Source organism: Artibeus jamaicensis, unplaced genomic scaffold (assembly GCF_021234435.1).
Source record: "Artibeus jamaicensis isolate MK-2021 breed Jamaican fruit bat unplaced genomic scaffold, CSHL_Jam_final contig_2259, whole genome shotgun sequence".
Lineage (NCBI taxonomy): Eukaryota > Metazoa > Chordata > Mammalia > Chiroptera > Phyllostomidae > Artibeus > Artibeus jamaicensis.
In genome coordinates this window covers 3,172,511-3,185,450 of record NW_026521468.1, presented here as the reverse complement: position 1 = coordinate 3,185,450, position 12,940 = coordinate 3,172,511, and the positions used below count along the sequence as shown (strand labels likewise).

At 54.9% G+C, this 12,940-nt stretch overlaps 2 protein-coding genes across 2 annotated transcripts; both read left to right on the top strand.

Moving 5' to 3' along the window:
* The first annotated feature begins 2,458 nt into the window (after positions 1–2,458).
* Positions 2,459–6,065, top strand: SPATA32 (spermatogenesis associated 32). The gene is made up of 4 exons (XM_053661297.1): positions 2,459–2,586; positions 3,848–3,951; positions 4,270–5,251; positions 5,849–6,065. The coding sequence occupies exons 1-4, from the start codon at positions 2,459–2,461 to the stop codon at positions 5,931–5,933; spliced, it is 1,299 nt and encodes a 432-aa protein (XP_053517272.1). The 3' UTR covers positions 5,934–6,065.
* Positions 6,066–7,826: 1,761 nt separating this feature from the next.
* Positions 7,827–12,908, top strand: LOC119061584 (EF-hand calcium-binding domain-containing protein 3). Its single transcript, XM_053661296.1, has 8 exons — positions 7,827–7,927; positions 8,046–8,092; positions 11,111–11,254; positions 11,612–11,683; positions 11,766–11,886; positions 12,145–12,323; positions 12,428–12,550; positions 12,769–12,908. The coding sequence occupies exons 1-8, from the start codon at positions 7,827–7,829 to the stop codon at positions 12,906–12,908; spliced, it is 927 nt and encodes a 308-aa protein (XP_053517271.1).
* Positions 12,909–12,940: the final 32 nt, after the last annotated feature.

Genomic DNA, 12,940 nt, shown 5'->3' with positions numbered 1-12,940 from the left:
GAGGTGGGGTCACAGGGGACCCAGGTTTTAATTTGGGTGACAGGATGAAGGGCGAATCAGGAAGAGGGGGTTGTAAAGAGGTGAGAAATTGCAAAGGAAAGTGGGCCAGACATGCAGAACCACATTGGCCAGGCTACAGTCTGGACACACAGGGTGAACTTGACCACAGGGTTTGGTGAGGTGAGAGGGAGGCATTCATTTCTTCACACAGACTTCTGTGGAGCATCACCTTGTGCCAGACTCTGTGCAGGGGGTCATAGGTGCAAAGCGAGGAACACACCTGTAACTGAGGGTCAGTAAGAGGCCATGCACTCAGATGGAGGTCTGCAGGGGCCGGGGTGGGGGCGGTCCCTGGGAGAGGAGCCCCTAGTCCAGGGCCATGAGGTGGAGTCCGGAAGGGCTCCAGGAAGAGGGGAATCCTGGGCACCTTCACATCAGGAAACAAGGGAATTCCAGAAAGAGGAGACCCGCTCAGCGGGGGCTCTGACCAGGGTGCTCTTCCTCCCCCCGCCCCCTCTCTCTCAACCCCCTCTTCTTCCTCTCTCTCTCTCTGAAAGCAATGAAAAAATGTCTTCAGGTGAGGATAAAACAAAAAAATAGTTTAAATGGGCAATTTTATATTACGTATATTTACCACAACAAAAAAATGGGTAGGCTGAATGGCCCTGTATCTATTTTTGAAAGTTAAATCTGTAATCTTCTCCAGGGACACTCCAGGCACAGGTTCAAAGCTTCACTCATGATTTCTCCCAAAGGGGAAAAACACCAATTTTACACAAACACAGAAAATTAAAGAGGGAATACTCCTCATTTTATGAGACCCTCATTACTCTAATATCACAAATCCTGACAAAGAAAAGAAAATTACACACTAGAACACCTCATGAACATATATATGAAAATTCTAAAAAGAAGTTAGCAAATCAAATTCAACGGTGTATAAGAAGACCTAGTAAGGTTTATTCCAGGAACGTAAGATTGATTTAATATTTTTTAAATATAAATGCATTTTACTGCAAAAAGATTAACAGAATAACATGTAAAAGTACTCATTTGTTAACATAGACGACACGCAGTGTTAGCAAAATTAAAACCACATGATCATCTGAGTAATGCAGAAAAATCAAACAGAATCCAGCACCCCTTCCTAATTAAAAACTAAGTAAACTAAGAAGGAAACATCAACCCAATAAAAGTCACCTGTAAGAAAAACTATTGTTAACGTCGTGCTTGATGGTGCCCTGGGAGCTCAGGAACAAAGCGAGATGCCCACTCTCTGCTCCATTCAACCTTGTGCTGGAGACTGTTCAATAAGGCAAGAAAAGGAAATGAAGGGACATCAGATTGGAAAGGAAGAAGGAAGACTGTCTTGAGTCCCACACATTACTGTTCATGTAGAAAACCTTCTGGAGTCTATAAAAAATAAATAAAACTAGAACAGGATTTTAGGATGGTTGTAAGATACAAGATCATTACGTTTCTGTCGACCAGCAACCAGCAATCAGAAATTGAAGCCATTTTGCGTACTGCAGAATGTCACACAAGCCCCAAGTTTGATCAATCTCAGGCTTTTGTTTCCAGCCCCCGATGCTGCTAGGAGGCCCACGCCATAATTAGTTCTCCTGTCCACACCCGGTGGCTGTTTATGGGAGGGTTAAGGCTGCAGATGTTGATTCCATTGCCAGGGAAACTCTGTAAACAAGCAAGGAAGACTACCACCAGTCGGAAGCCTGGGGAGGAGCAGCACTTGGGAGAGTTGGAAATGAAGTCAGGTGGGGAGAAAGCCAAGGGAGGAGCGTGGTCGTCTCGGTAATCGAGGAGGTCGCTGCCCATCCGTGGGGGCGCACAGACTCCTGGCGCGGCAACCAGCTGATGTAGGATCCCAAGGCTCAGGCCGAACATGGACGCACCCGATCCCGGCCCCAGGACCAGCCACGCAAGGGCCCCCTCAGCTTCTTCATCTCCAGGAAAGAGGCCACAGTACATTCCGATCCTCCTGATATAATCCCGGGAGCGATTCTTCTCAGCCCGAGCCAAGGCTGTCACTTCCTGCCACACTCCAGGCTCTTGGGGACCCAGCTCGCTCATTGCCGTGATGACCTCACTATTGACCTCTACCCACTCCCCTGGAAAGCAGAGAATGGGACAGCCTGGTGCCTCCCACCACCAGAACGAGAAAGATGCAAGACTCCAGGGACAGACCTGGGGTGGGGAGGCCCCCTAGGGAGTCAGGCTCCACTGTGGAGGGATTATACAGGCTCACAGATCACCTCAGAACAAACACCTGGGGGCGAGAACCCTGGCTGACCCCAGGGTGAGGGGGTGAGAAGCCAGTGGAAGAGGATGGACTTCAGGGTAGGAGGGGCCAGGGTGAGTGGCAGACCTGAAGCCTGGCCAGAGAAAGTGGAGAAGGGGGCAGGAGCAGGAATGTAGGGAGGTGAGCAAGGGTCACGAGGGCATGACAGGGCACCCCACGCAGTTCCAGGCTCTGGGGCAGGACAGCATGCAGGGCAGGGCAGCTCCGCTTCCTGAATCCAATCTGCATTCAAGTGCTGACTTCCTGAATGATCAGCTGAAGGATCTCAGGCAAGCGAAGCTCTTTTTTGTGTTTAATCAGTGAGATAACTCAGACACTCAACACAGTGTCTGAGTTAGTAGTACTCAATAAATGGGAGTGAGCACCATTAGCATTCACCCATTCATCCCTGTCCTGACGGACGGGACTGGTGACACTGGCTGGGGACAGCGAGGAAACGAGGGTTCAGATGGGAGACAGAATGGCATGTGGTTTAAGGGGAGGGACAGGGAGGGAGGGACGGGGTGGCTGAAGCATCACCACCAGCCCAGGCTCCAGAACCCCTCAGGGCTCGATCCCCACCTGTCGCTCCCCTGCCCTCACCTCCTTCTCTCTGCCAGGTGCCAATGGATTTCCCTGCTGTACCAAGGAGTCGGTGGAGATTGTAGACACACAGTGAGAACCAGTCCCCCATCGACAGACCTCTCCCCTACTTTTCAGGACCACCAACCCTTACCCCCCCCTCCACCACTGCCAAGTTTTCATGTACCCCCAACCCAGGATCTCCCTCCGTGTTGCCTGTTTTCAAAATCTCCCCAAGGGTAGTGTCCAGACCAAAAGGCCATGGTGGAGACAAGGGGTGCCACCCACTCCAGCTTCTGCCTGCAGTTACCAACCTTGGAGGAAGACTAAGGAGAAGGGGGACACACCCAGGGACATGGATGGGGCCTGACCCCTTAGACCCACCTTGCTCTAAGGACAGAGCCATCCAAGTTGGGGGTGGGCAGGCTTCAAAGGAAGGAGGGGCGTTACATGGGTGAGCACTGAAGACAAGGACCGAGATACCAGCACTCTGCCAGCAAAAACTGACACACACGTCCCCTCCATACGTACATCCCTACACACACAGAGCCCCCCTTTTCCTGTCTGCTGAGCAGGCCTGGTGGGAGGGCGGAGCTCTGGGCTTTTCCTTGTGTGAGGAGCCACTTTCTGGGCACCGGTTCTCCGAGTCAGCTGCAACCAGTCACTGGACAGCCCTCCGGACGGAAGTGAGGATTCCTGGCCCTCACCTCCAACCAGCTGCACCCCTCCTCACGGAGAGGGGAGTGACCTGGCAAGCTCTCCATGCCCTTGTAAACTCATTGCAGTTTGAGAATACAACTCCAGAACTCTTGATGGGAGTGGGGACAGTAGATAAACTGAGAGGGGGGCATCTTGCCAGCCCCTGTATGAGGCAGGGGACCTTGTGGGCCCCAGAGGCCCCCTTCCCCCTGAAGCCAGCCCCCCAACCCCATGGGGCCCTGTTACCTGCTCTGTCTCCTTCTTTCTTAGGATTGACATAAACCAACACCAGCACCAGCTGGAACGAAGGGGCAATGAGTCAGAGGTAATGGTGGGCAGGGCCACCTCTTTCGGGGAGACATACTGGGGAGATGGTAGGCAAGGGGCAGAGCTCTTTGAGGCCAAGCCCGTCTTCCTTATATTCTGACCAGCCCCTACTCTTGGCAGTTCTGGGACCCTAGTACAAGGCCAATGTTGTCATGCTCGCTCTCTCCCGCTCGCTCGCTCGCTCTCACACACACATACACAGGCGCGTGCACACACGTGCACGCATGGCCTTCCTGCCCCAGGCAGGTCTCTACCAAGAGACAAATGTGGGGAAGGAAGTGAGCGTGGGGGGTGGGGGCAGGGTAGGGGGGAGCAGAGCAGGGAGCTCGTGTCAGGGAGCACCTGAGGGGCAGGGGCCTCCTCAGCATCAGCTGAAACTTTTCAGTGGGAGGACAAATCACTAGAGCCGGAGCCCCCACGTAAGGCAGACCCGGACCCAGACACCGAGCTGGAGGAGGAGTCTGTGCCGCCGCTGGAGTGGTGCCCGGCGCCCATGCTCGAGCCTGAGGCCCCGCCGGCCTCCAACTTGGAGGCCTGCAGTGAAGACCCAGAGCAAGCGCAGTACCAAGTGGAGCCTGTCCAGCCCTGCATGGAGGAGCTGCCGAAGGACAGCATCCACCCGCAGAGCGGGAGGGAGGACGTCTGCCACCCGAGTCCCATGGAGGAGGAACCAGTGGCCCCCGCCCACCACTCCATCCACGTGCAGACCTCCAAGCACCTATTCTGGGCAGACAAGCTCGTCCAGGCCTCAGAACAGAGTGTGCAGAGTGAGATCAGCAGGCAGCTGGATGAGAAGAGCACAGAGGAGACCGTCAGCCACCCGCACCAGGAGTCGGTCCCCGAGGATGCCCTGTGCTCCGAGGAGCCGCTCCAGAACCCCAGCACCCAGCCGGAGCTGTGGGACACTGGCTCCGGGCAGCCGCCCAGCACCCCCTCCTCCTCCAGTCTCGCACCAGCTATCAGCCTGCAGGACGTGGTCAACTTGGCAACTTCCCTGGCCCTAGCCTCCTCCAGCAAGGTGGACCTGCCGAATTTGGAGTACATGATGAAAGCTGACCAGGGAAACGCCGCGGAGCCCTCTCCGGCGCCACCGCCCTCGGTGGAGAGTTTCACCTCTGGTGCCAAGGAGGAGCCAGAGCAGGAAAAGCCCTCTGAGTTGCTACAGCAGCCACCGGAGAAACTGCTGGAAGCCAGGGAGCCAGAGAAAGTTTGCAAGCAGAAAAACAAGCAGCAATTTCCCCTTCACTTTGACTTGAGCAAGCTGGGGCCCCAGAAGGCTATCATTGAAGGGAAAGTGAAGTTCATCCAGGCCCCAGTCATGTCCACTCCACCGACAGAAGGGAGAGAGTAAGTGGGGCCGGCATGCAGCTCCCGCGAGAGGAGGCTGTGCAGGACCTGTGGGTGGGGAGCAGTAAGGGGTTGGGGCTGGGTGGGGGGTGGGGCGGGCTCTGATTCTCAACCTCAGTGACCTCATAAAGGTTGATGGAAACTAGGTTCCAGTGGACTGAGGTGCTCTGCCAAGGCCAGGGCCAGAGGCGACCTGGGGACCATGGAGAGTGAGCGCTCCGGGGCTCGGGCAGGGATCTGGGTTCAAAATGGGGAGGGCCATGCTAAGCCATTAGGCCACTAGGAGGCTTCTCACCCGGAGGATGGCCTCCCCTTCTCTGGAAATGCTCGCGCTAGTGTCTGCCCAGCTGAGAACCTCGTGGCTCCAGCCACGGGCCCAGGACATTTCCATCGAGGGGCAGAAGAGGGAAGAGGGCCCTCCAGTACCCCTTGCTTCCCGGTGGTGAGTGGACACTGCAAGGGTCAGCTGCCCATCAGTGTGCAACAGGAATAGGTCCTTCTGCCCTCCCGCCCTCCCAAGAGTGGCCTCGGGGCTCACCCTTCTCCTCTGACCCTTCCCCCGGGGGCCCAAGTGACACTCTCTCTTTTGCATTGCAGCTCGGAGCCAGGAACCAAGAAAGGGAGTCCATTATTGCTGAAAATCCATTTTAAGCTGTCGTCCCCCTCTTCCCCAGTGAAATAACTAGACAAGACCAATAAAGCCTCCAGTGCTGGCCCCCGATTGAGATGTTCCATGCAGACACTCCTGGGCCAGTGAGCTCACCTGGCCGCGGAGTCCTGGTTGCAATTTTTTAAGGATGCCCCCATCCCATTTTTTAGCTACCCCAGCCCCACTGGCCCCACCTGCCCCGGAGGGCTCTACCAGCCACGTTTGTTCCACTTCTTGAGCACCTGCCTAGAGGTTCACACCAGAAATGGGCCCATTACCAGTCAAGTCCGGTCTCGGGGAGGACTCAGTGCCCTCTCTGAGGCTGCACTTTCTTAGATTATAAAACAGGGCTTCCCATCATCTGGGGAGAGTCCGGATGGAGCGGGCGGAGCAGGGATTGGGGGGCGGAGCAGGGCAGGCTAGAAGGCGAGTCTGAAGGGAGTTCTTTCTCCTTCTCCCCACGGGGAAGGCTTGGCAGGGGAAGGGACAGGGTCCGGGGGCTGGAGGCAGGGAAGGAATGAAGCCAGAGGAATGGCCCTCCAGGGCTCCACAGCCCTGCGTTGGAGTCTCGTCGAAATGCAGGGGAGAGCCACGTGTAATAGTGCTGGCAACCCAGACACACGTGTGCATGCACACACGCCATCGGCTAACCAGAATGTCGTATAGACGGGCACTCACATCACACACCCACACGTGGAGCATGCTCCGTACATGCCATGCACACAAACACATGCCAACACAGACACGTACTAAACACGCACACAAAGTGCACAAGCCTCCCAGATCTAGGGGACATGGACAATGAGGAGAGGGTTCTGGGGGAGGAGGGAGATGGCAGCAAAGGAGGGACGGGAATTCTGAGTGCAGGGCTGGCCATGGGTATGAGGACAGAAGTCAGGGAGGGAGAGGGAGTGGCAGTGCGGTGGCCTCGAGGGCCACACGGAACCCAGGCGCCCTGTCAAGTGGAAGCCCAGCCTTGAGGGACCTCACAAGCCTGGTCTGCCTTGAGAGGGGGCTGGGGAGGGCCGTACCCAAGGTCTGGGAGAGGGGAGTGAGGAAGGGGTGATCCGTTAAGAATGGGCTGGGGGCCACAGGAGAAGGGGCAGGAGGCTGGAAGGAGGGAAATGGAGGACATGCAGGGCGGGTGTCCAGGACGGGCTGGGCCAGAGGTGCCATCCAGCCGTTGACACCGATCTTTGTGGACTACTCTTTTCCTGTGGCTTGTGGATTTGCACAGCTGGGAGAAAGGAAGCCTTTCCTCCCAGGGCAGCTGTGGAAAGACAGGCGGCAGCCCACCTGGGGCTGGCCCCACCCTCCCACGCCCTGACTTCAGGACCCTGGGGCCGGCTGCTTTCTCCTCCGGGCCTCTGCCTCAGCTTCCAGAATGGCGGTGCAAATTCAGATGCCTTAAGAGTCAGAAACCCAAAAGAGTAAAGCAGCAGGTTGCCCAGCAGAGAGGGCAGGGAGAGACGGTGCCCCTGCTAAAAAGATGTTAAAATCCACCGCAAAGCCATCCTGGGCGCTCCCGGCCTGGGGCGCTGGACCAGCCTTCGAGCCTGTGGCTCTGCCTTTCAGGTAGCAGAGGGCAGAAGACCAAGAGACCCCTGTGGGCACAGAGAATGTACAGGTGACTAGAGCTAGGGGAGGGCCCACTAGTACTACGAGCTACTGTCCCCTGAACCCCCTGGATAGAAGACTGTGGGTGCACATGGCTGGTGTGGGGCGTCCTGGGAGGAAACTTGGTCCTGGGTCCCCTGGAATCTTAGCAATCTAGTGGGGAGTGTCTTCTCCCCACCTCCAAGGCCTCCGCAGACGCCTCAAAAACTGCTCACGCGAGACCCAGGAGAGGGGCAGGCCGGCAGGACACAGAACAGGAGGCTGCAGCAGCCCACGGCCCCGCCCACCCAGAGAGAGCCAGCAGCTGCCATGGCCGTGGGGACCGAGCAGGCCATGTGGAAGGCCAAGGAGTTCAAAGACCTGGCCCCGACCCATCCGGTAGGGTCAGGCTCACGTGCTGGGTCTCAGAGGTGAGGACAGGGACTGGAGGCCGGGTGTGGGATGATGGGTTTGGGGAAAGGCCTGCCTGGCCCTGGCACCTCCCCACAGCAGGTGCGAAGACCTTTCCAACCTCTTTCTCTGAGGCAGCTTTGCAGACAAGAACCTGCCACCACTGACACCCCAGCAGCTGTCAGGTGAGGGCCCCGTGGACCGGGAGCAGGGAGAAAAATCTGGGGTGCTCAGAGTAGACCTATGAGGGGTTGCCTGCCCAGAGGCTGGGGTCACCGAGAAAAACGGCGATTATGTTGTAACCTTCCCTCCGTGCCGGTCTAATTTGCTTGTCTCTACAACCCCAGGGTTCACTGGTGTGGGGGGTGGGGTGTGAAGGACAAAGGGAGGGACGGACTGGTGAACAGGAAGGTGTTTGGATGGTCGGTGGACAGATGAATGGATGGATGAATGGGATGGAAGAAGGAAGGGAAAAGGAATATTGGGAGAAATGATGAAAAAAAAGGAACCTAAGTCCCCAACACCCCTTGAGCATGGGGCTGTCGAAGCTGGGATAGAAGAAGCCCTTTGACATTTGGGGACCCCAGCGCCCCCCAGAGATCATGCCCTGATATTGGTAGAGGTCCCGCAAAGCAGAATCATTTTATTCATCAATAATTTTCTGTCCCCTGGCTGGCATGGCTCAGTGGACTGAGCACCAACCTGTGAAATGAAAGGTCGCCAGTTTGATTCTCAGTCAGGACACATGCCGGGTTGTGGACCAGGTTCCCAGTTGGGGGAGTGTGAGAGGCAGCCAATCGATGTATCCCTCACACATCCATGTTTCTCTCCCTCTCTTTCTCCCTCCCTTCCCTCTAAATAAATAAAATTTTAAATAGTAATTTTCTATGCCTGCTACATGCCAGTGCCATCACAGCTCCTGCAGCCTCAAAGTATTTTTGCACCACAGTCAGGCTCAGACCTCTGAAGCCGAGTTCAGCATGGCCCCTGCTGGTGGTGTGACCTTGGACATGAGTTTTTAATGATTTTCTTTTTTTAAATATATTTTATTGATTATGCCATTACAGTTGTCCCATTTCCCCCCTTTAATTCCCCTCCACCCTGCACACCCCTCCCCCTGCATTCTCCCCTTTTAGTTCATGTCCATGTGTCATAAGTTCTTTAGCTTCTAATTTCCCACACTACTCTTGCCCTGCCCCTATTTTTTCCCCACCGTCTATGCTACTTATTCTCTGTACCTTCTCCCCCCTTCTCCTCCTCCCACTCACCTGTTGCTAACCCTCCATGTGATCTTCATTTCTGTGGCTCCGCTCCTGATCTAGCGGTCTGCTTAGTTTGCTTTTGTTTTAGGTGTGATTGTTAATAACTGTGAGTTTGCTGCGCTTTCACATTTTTTGACTCCTTCCTCTTAGATAAGTCCCTTTGACATTTCATAAAATAAGGGCTTGGTGATGATGAACTCCTTTAACTTGACCTTATCTGAGAAGCACTTTATCTGCCCTTCCATTCTAAATGAGAGCTTTGCTGGATAGAGCAATCTTGGATGTAGGTCTTTGGATTTCATGTCTTGGAATGCTTCTTTGCAGCCCCTTCTTGCCTGTAAGGTCTCTTTTGAGAAATCAGCTGACAGTCTGATGGGGACTCCTTTGTAGGTGACTGTAGGGGAGGGGACTCCCCCCTTATCTCTTGCTTCTTCTAGGATTCTCTCCTTCATTTTAATCTTGGCTAATGTAATTATGATGTGCCTTGGTGTGTTTCTTCATGGGTTGAACTTCTTTGGGACTCTCTGAGCTTCCTGGACTTCCTGGAAGTCTATTTCCTTTGCCAGATTGGGGAAGGTCTCCTTCATTATTTGTTCAAATAAGTTTTCCACTTGTTGCTCTTCCTCTTCCTCTTCTGGCACCCCTATAATTCGATGTTGAAAGTTTAAAGTTGAATGTTCTGGAGGTTCCTAAGCCTCTCCTCATTTTTTTGAATTCTTGTTTCTTCATCCTTTTCTGTTTGGTCGTTTCTTTCTTCCTTCTGATCCACTCCACTGATTTGAGTCCTAGTATTCTTCCCATCATTATTGGTTCCCAGTGCATTTCCCTTCATTTCATTTAGTGTAGCCTTTATTTTTTCATCTAATTTGTGACCAAAATCAACCAGTTCTGTGAGCATCCTGATCATCAGTGTCTTGAACTGTGCATCGGATAGGTTGGCTATCTCTTGGTCACTTAGAAGTATTGGCTCTGGGGCTTTGATCTGTTCTGTTTGAGCCATAATGTTTTGGTCTGTTCACAGCTGTTTTGTATGAGGGGCAGAGCCTTAGGTGTTCACTAGGGCGGGGCCACCCAGTCGCTGGGTTATGACGCTGCATGTGGGGGCGGGGTCAGAGAGGGAGCAATGGCGCCCGTTCTCTCTCTTGGATTTCAGTCCCTTCTGCCGCTTCCCACAAGCTAATCGGGCCCTTCTGGTGCTGGTTCCCAGGTGGTTGGGCTTGTGTATGTTTTAGGACCCTGTGGGTCTCTCCAACGAACTCTCCTGTGAGACTGGGAGCCTCTTCCAGCACCTCAACCCCTGAAAGTTTTTCCAATCAGTCCTTTTAGGCTTTATTTCCTGTTGCTGGGGCCCTGGGTTACGAGGTCTCTCTCACTGCCCGTTTTCACCTGGTTTATCTGCACATGAATGTGTGTCCACGGTCAGCCAACTGCCTTGAGCATCTCACTGGGTTTGCTCGCTTCCTCCCTGCACCCGGTTCTGCTAACTACCGCCTCCTGCCTGGACCCCTCTCCACTGGCCACCAACTCTGCCCCTCTTACCGGTCTGGATGAATGGTTCGTTGTTGTCGGAGACTTCAGTACAGTTCAATTTTCTGTTTGTTCTGGTTGTGTTTTTGTTTATAAATCTTTGTTGTCCTTAAATTTGGTTGTGCTAGGAGTCATGCTAGGAAACAGTATTTCCACCTATACCTCCATCTTGGCTGGAAGTCCCCTTTGAATGATTTTCATACAAACATGTCCAAACATGAGTTTTGGGCAAGAGAATTGAATGGGCACTACACTGTCAACACAGCAGCCACGGCAGTTCTTTGTTTTAGAAGTGATAATGCCCAGGGGGTTGGAATGACCCAAGTCCTCAGTCCACTCTGAACTGGGGGGACAGAACTCGGGGTTCTCAGGTGTGTGGTTCACCTTGCTGCCTGCCCCTCTTCCTGCCTGCAGCGTTCCAGGACATCTTTGAACTGTTCAGCTCCAGTCGGACCGGCACTGTGGGCATGCAGAGCCTGAGAGCTGCCCTGGGTGCTGCAGGTATTCAGCTGAGCCCATGGGAGATGCGTGAGGCCCTGCAGCAGGCAGACTTGGACGGTGGGTACCCCATTCTCTGCCCTCTCTTTCTCTCCCACCTCTAGCCCTCAAGAACCCCTAGCCTTGCCCACAGAATCCCTAGCCTGGTCCTATTTTAAAGTCTCCTCTTCCAGGAAGCCTGCCCTGACCAACATGCCTATCCTCTAGACACTTCTGCAGTGTTATCCTCATTCAGATTTAGGACTTCCCTCCAGCCAAGGCTATTCCTCTGAGGTCACTGTGGCCTCTCCTTTTTCTGCCAGGGTTGACACTTGGCTTCGCTAATGGCTGGAACTTCCAGCCAGTCCCTAATGCTTATACAGGGCAGGCCCGCGGCAGGGGCAGGCACCCACAGTACCCCCTCCTCTCTCTTCCCAGGTGATGGAACTGTAGGCTTCGAAGACTTCCTGGGTGTCTTCACCAATAGCCACTGCCACCCTCAGCACTTGGGTGAATGGTGGGGCTGGTGGGGCAGGACGGGCCTGGCTCCAGGGAGGTTTCTCCTTACCCTCCCCGTGTTCTTGGACACCAGGCCAAGTGAAAGACAGCCAAGTCTGGGACACCCAAGGCCTGCAGACCCTCTTCTTAGAGACGCTGTTCAAGCTGATGAGACAGGGCTTTGTGCCCCACAAGTCAGTGCGGGAGGTGATGAGGTGGGCACAAATGTATCCAGTTTCAGGGCCCAGGATCTTGGGAAGCAGCCTCTGCCCCATGCAGGGGTTCCCTGATGTTCCTGCCCCAGAGAGGGGAGCCCTGAATTCTGGGTCAGGGTCCTGGGCACCAACGAACCCCAGGCCAGACACAAGTGACACCCTGCCCTGCTTTGGTTCCTGTGAGATGGGGATGCGGGGGAATGGGGGGCGGGGGTGGAGGTGGTGTCTGAGGCAGCTGCTCCACTTTTCTCCTTCTAGCTATTACTCCAAGAAGCAGCGGGCTCTGCCCCTGACCCCAGGCTGCAGGGGCAGGTCACAGGGCCAAGGCTGCACAGAGCACAGTCACCGTGGCCTCAACTTCTATTGCCAGGCCGCACGGATCAGTGGCCTTTCTCACGCCCAGCTGGCGAGCCTGCTGCACGGACTGCGCAAAGCAGGTGAACTCCTGGGTGGGGCTGGGAGCACCCGCGGGAGTGGGGACTCTCGCTCAGGCCCCATTCTTAGGACTGGCCCCTCCTTTCTCTCTTACTGGCTTCCCCAGGTTCCTGCAGCCCCTACTCTCAGATACCTAAGTTGGCTCCGAGCTCCGAAGTCCGATTTCCCAAGTCCTACACCTCTAGACACCCCTGGCCCAGGACTAACCAGAGGCAGCAGCGCAACCCAGGTGAAAGCATGGGGGAGGGGAGGGGGAGGGGATAGCTGGACTTCGGGCTAGCACTTGTTTGCAGGGTTGAGGGGCGGGGCTAGCGGGCAGGGGCGGGGCATGCAAATAAGGGGCGGTAGGAAGCAGACGGGTAGAAATAGGATGCGGTAGACACTAAGGCGGGCTGAGGGAGAGCTAACCCAGTGTATCCAACCCAAATAACTGGCTGGACCTTCCAGCCCCCGCAGGGTTCTCGGACCAGCCAGTAGAGGATACGCGCCGCTGGAAGCTGGCTCCCTCCCCACCAACTCTAGTGCAAAAGCAGCCCCATTCCCCTTCGCCAGCCTGTTTGCAGATACCTGCTATGAAGAACTTGTAGAAGTAAAGCATTTGCTGAATGAAACAGGCTGG

Bases quoted from the DNA above. Each gene is read 5' to 3' on its own strand.
- SPATA32 (XM_053661297.1), top strand. From the start codon at position 2,459: ATGACAGGGCACCCCACGCAGTTCCAGGCTCTGGGGCAGGACAGCATG. The intron at 3,952-4,269 runs GTAGGCAAGGGG...GGGCCTCCTCAG, and splicing joins GGAGACATACTGGGGAGATG to CATCAGCTGAAACTTTTCAG. The intron at 5,252-5,848 runs GTAAGTGGGGCC...TTTGCATTGCAG, and splicing joins CCACCGACAGAAGGGAGAGA to CTCGGAGCCAGGAACCAAGA.
- LOC119061584 (XM_053661296.1), top strand. From the start codon at position 7,827: ATGGCCGTGGGGACCGAGCAGGCCATGTGGAAGGCCAAGGAGTTCAAA. The intron at 12,324-12,427 runs GTGAACTCCTGG...TGGCTTCCCCAG, and splicing joins GCACGGACTGCGCAAAGCAG to GTTCCTGCAGCCCCTACTCT. The intron at 12,551-12,768 runs GTGAAAGCATGG...TGGACCTTCCAG, and splicing joins GAGGCAGCAGCGCAACCCAG to CCCCCGCAGGGTTCTCGGAC.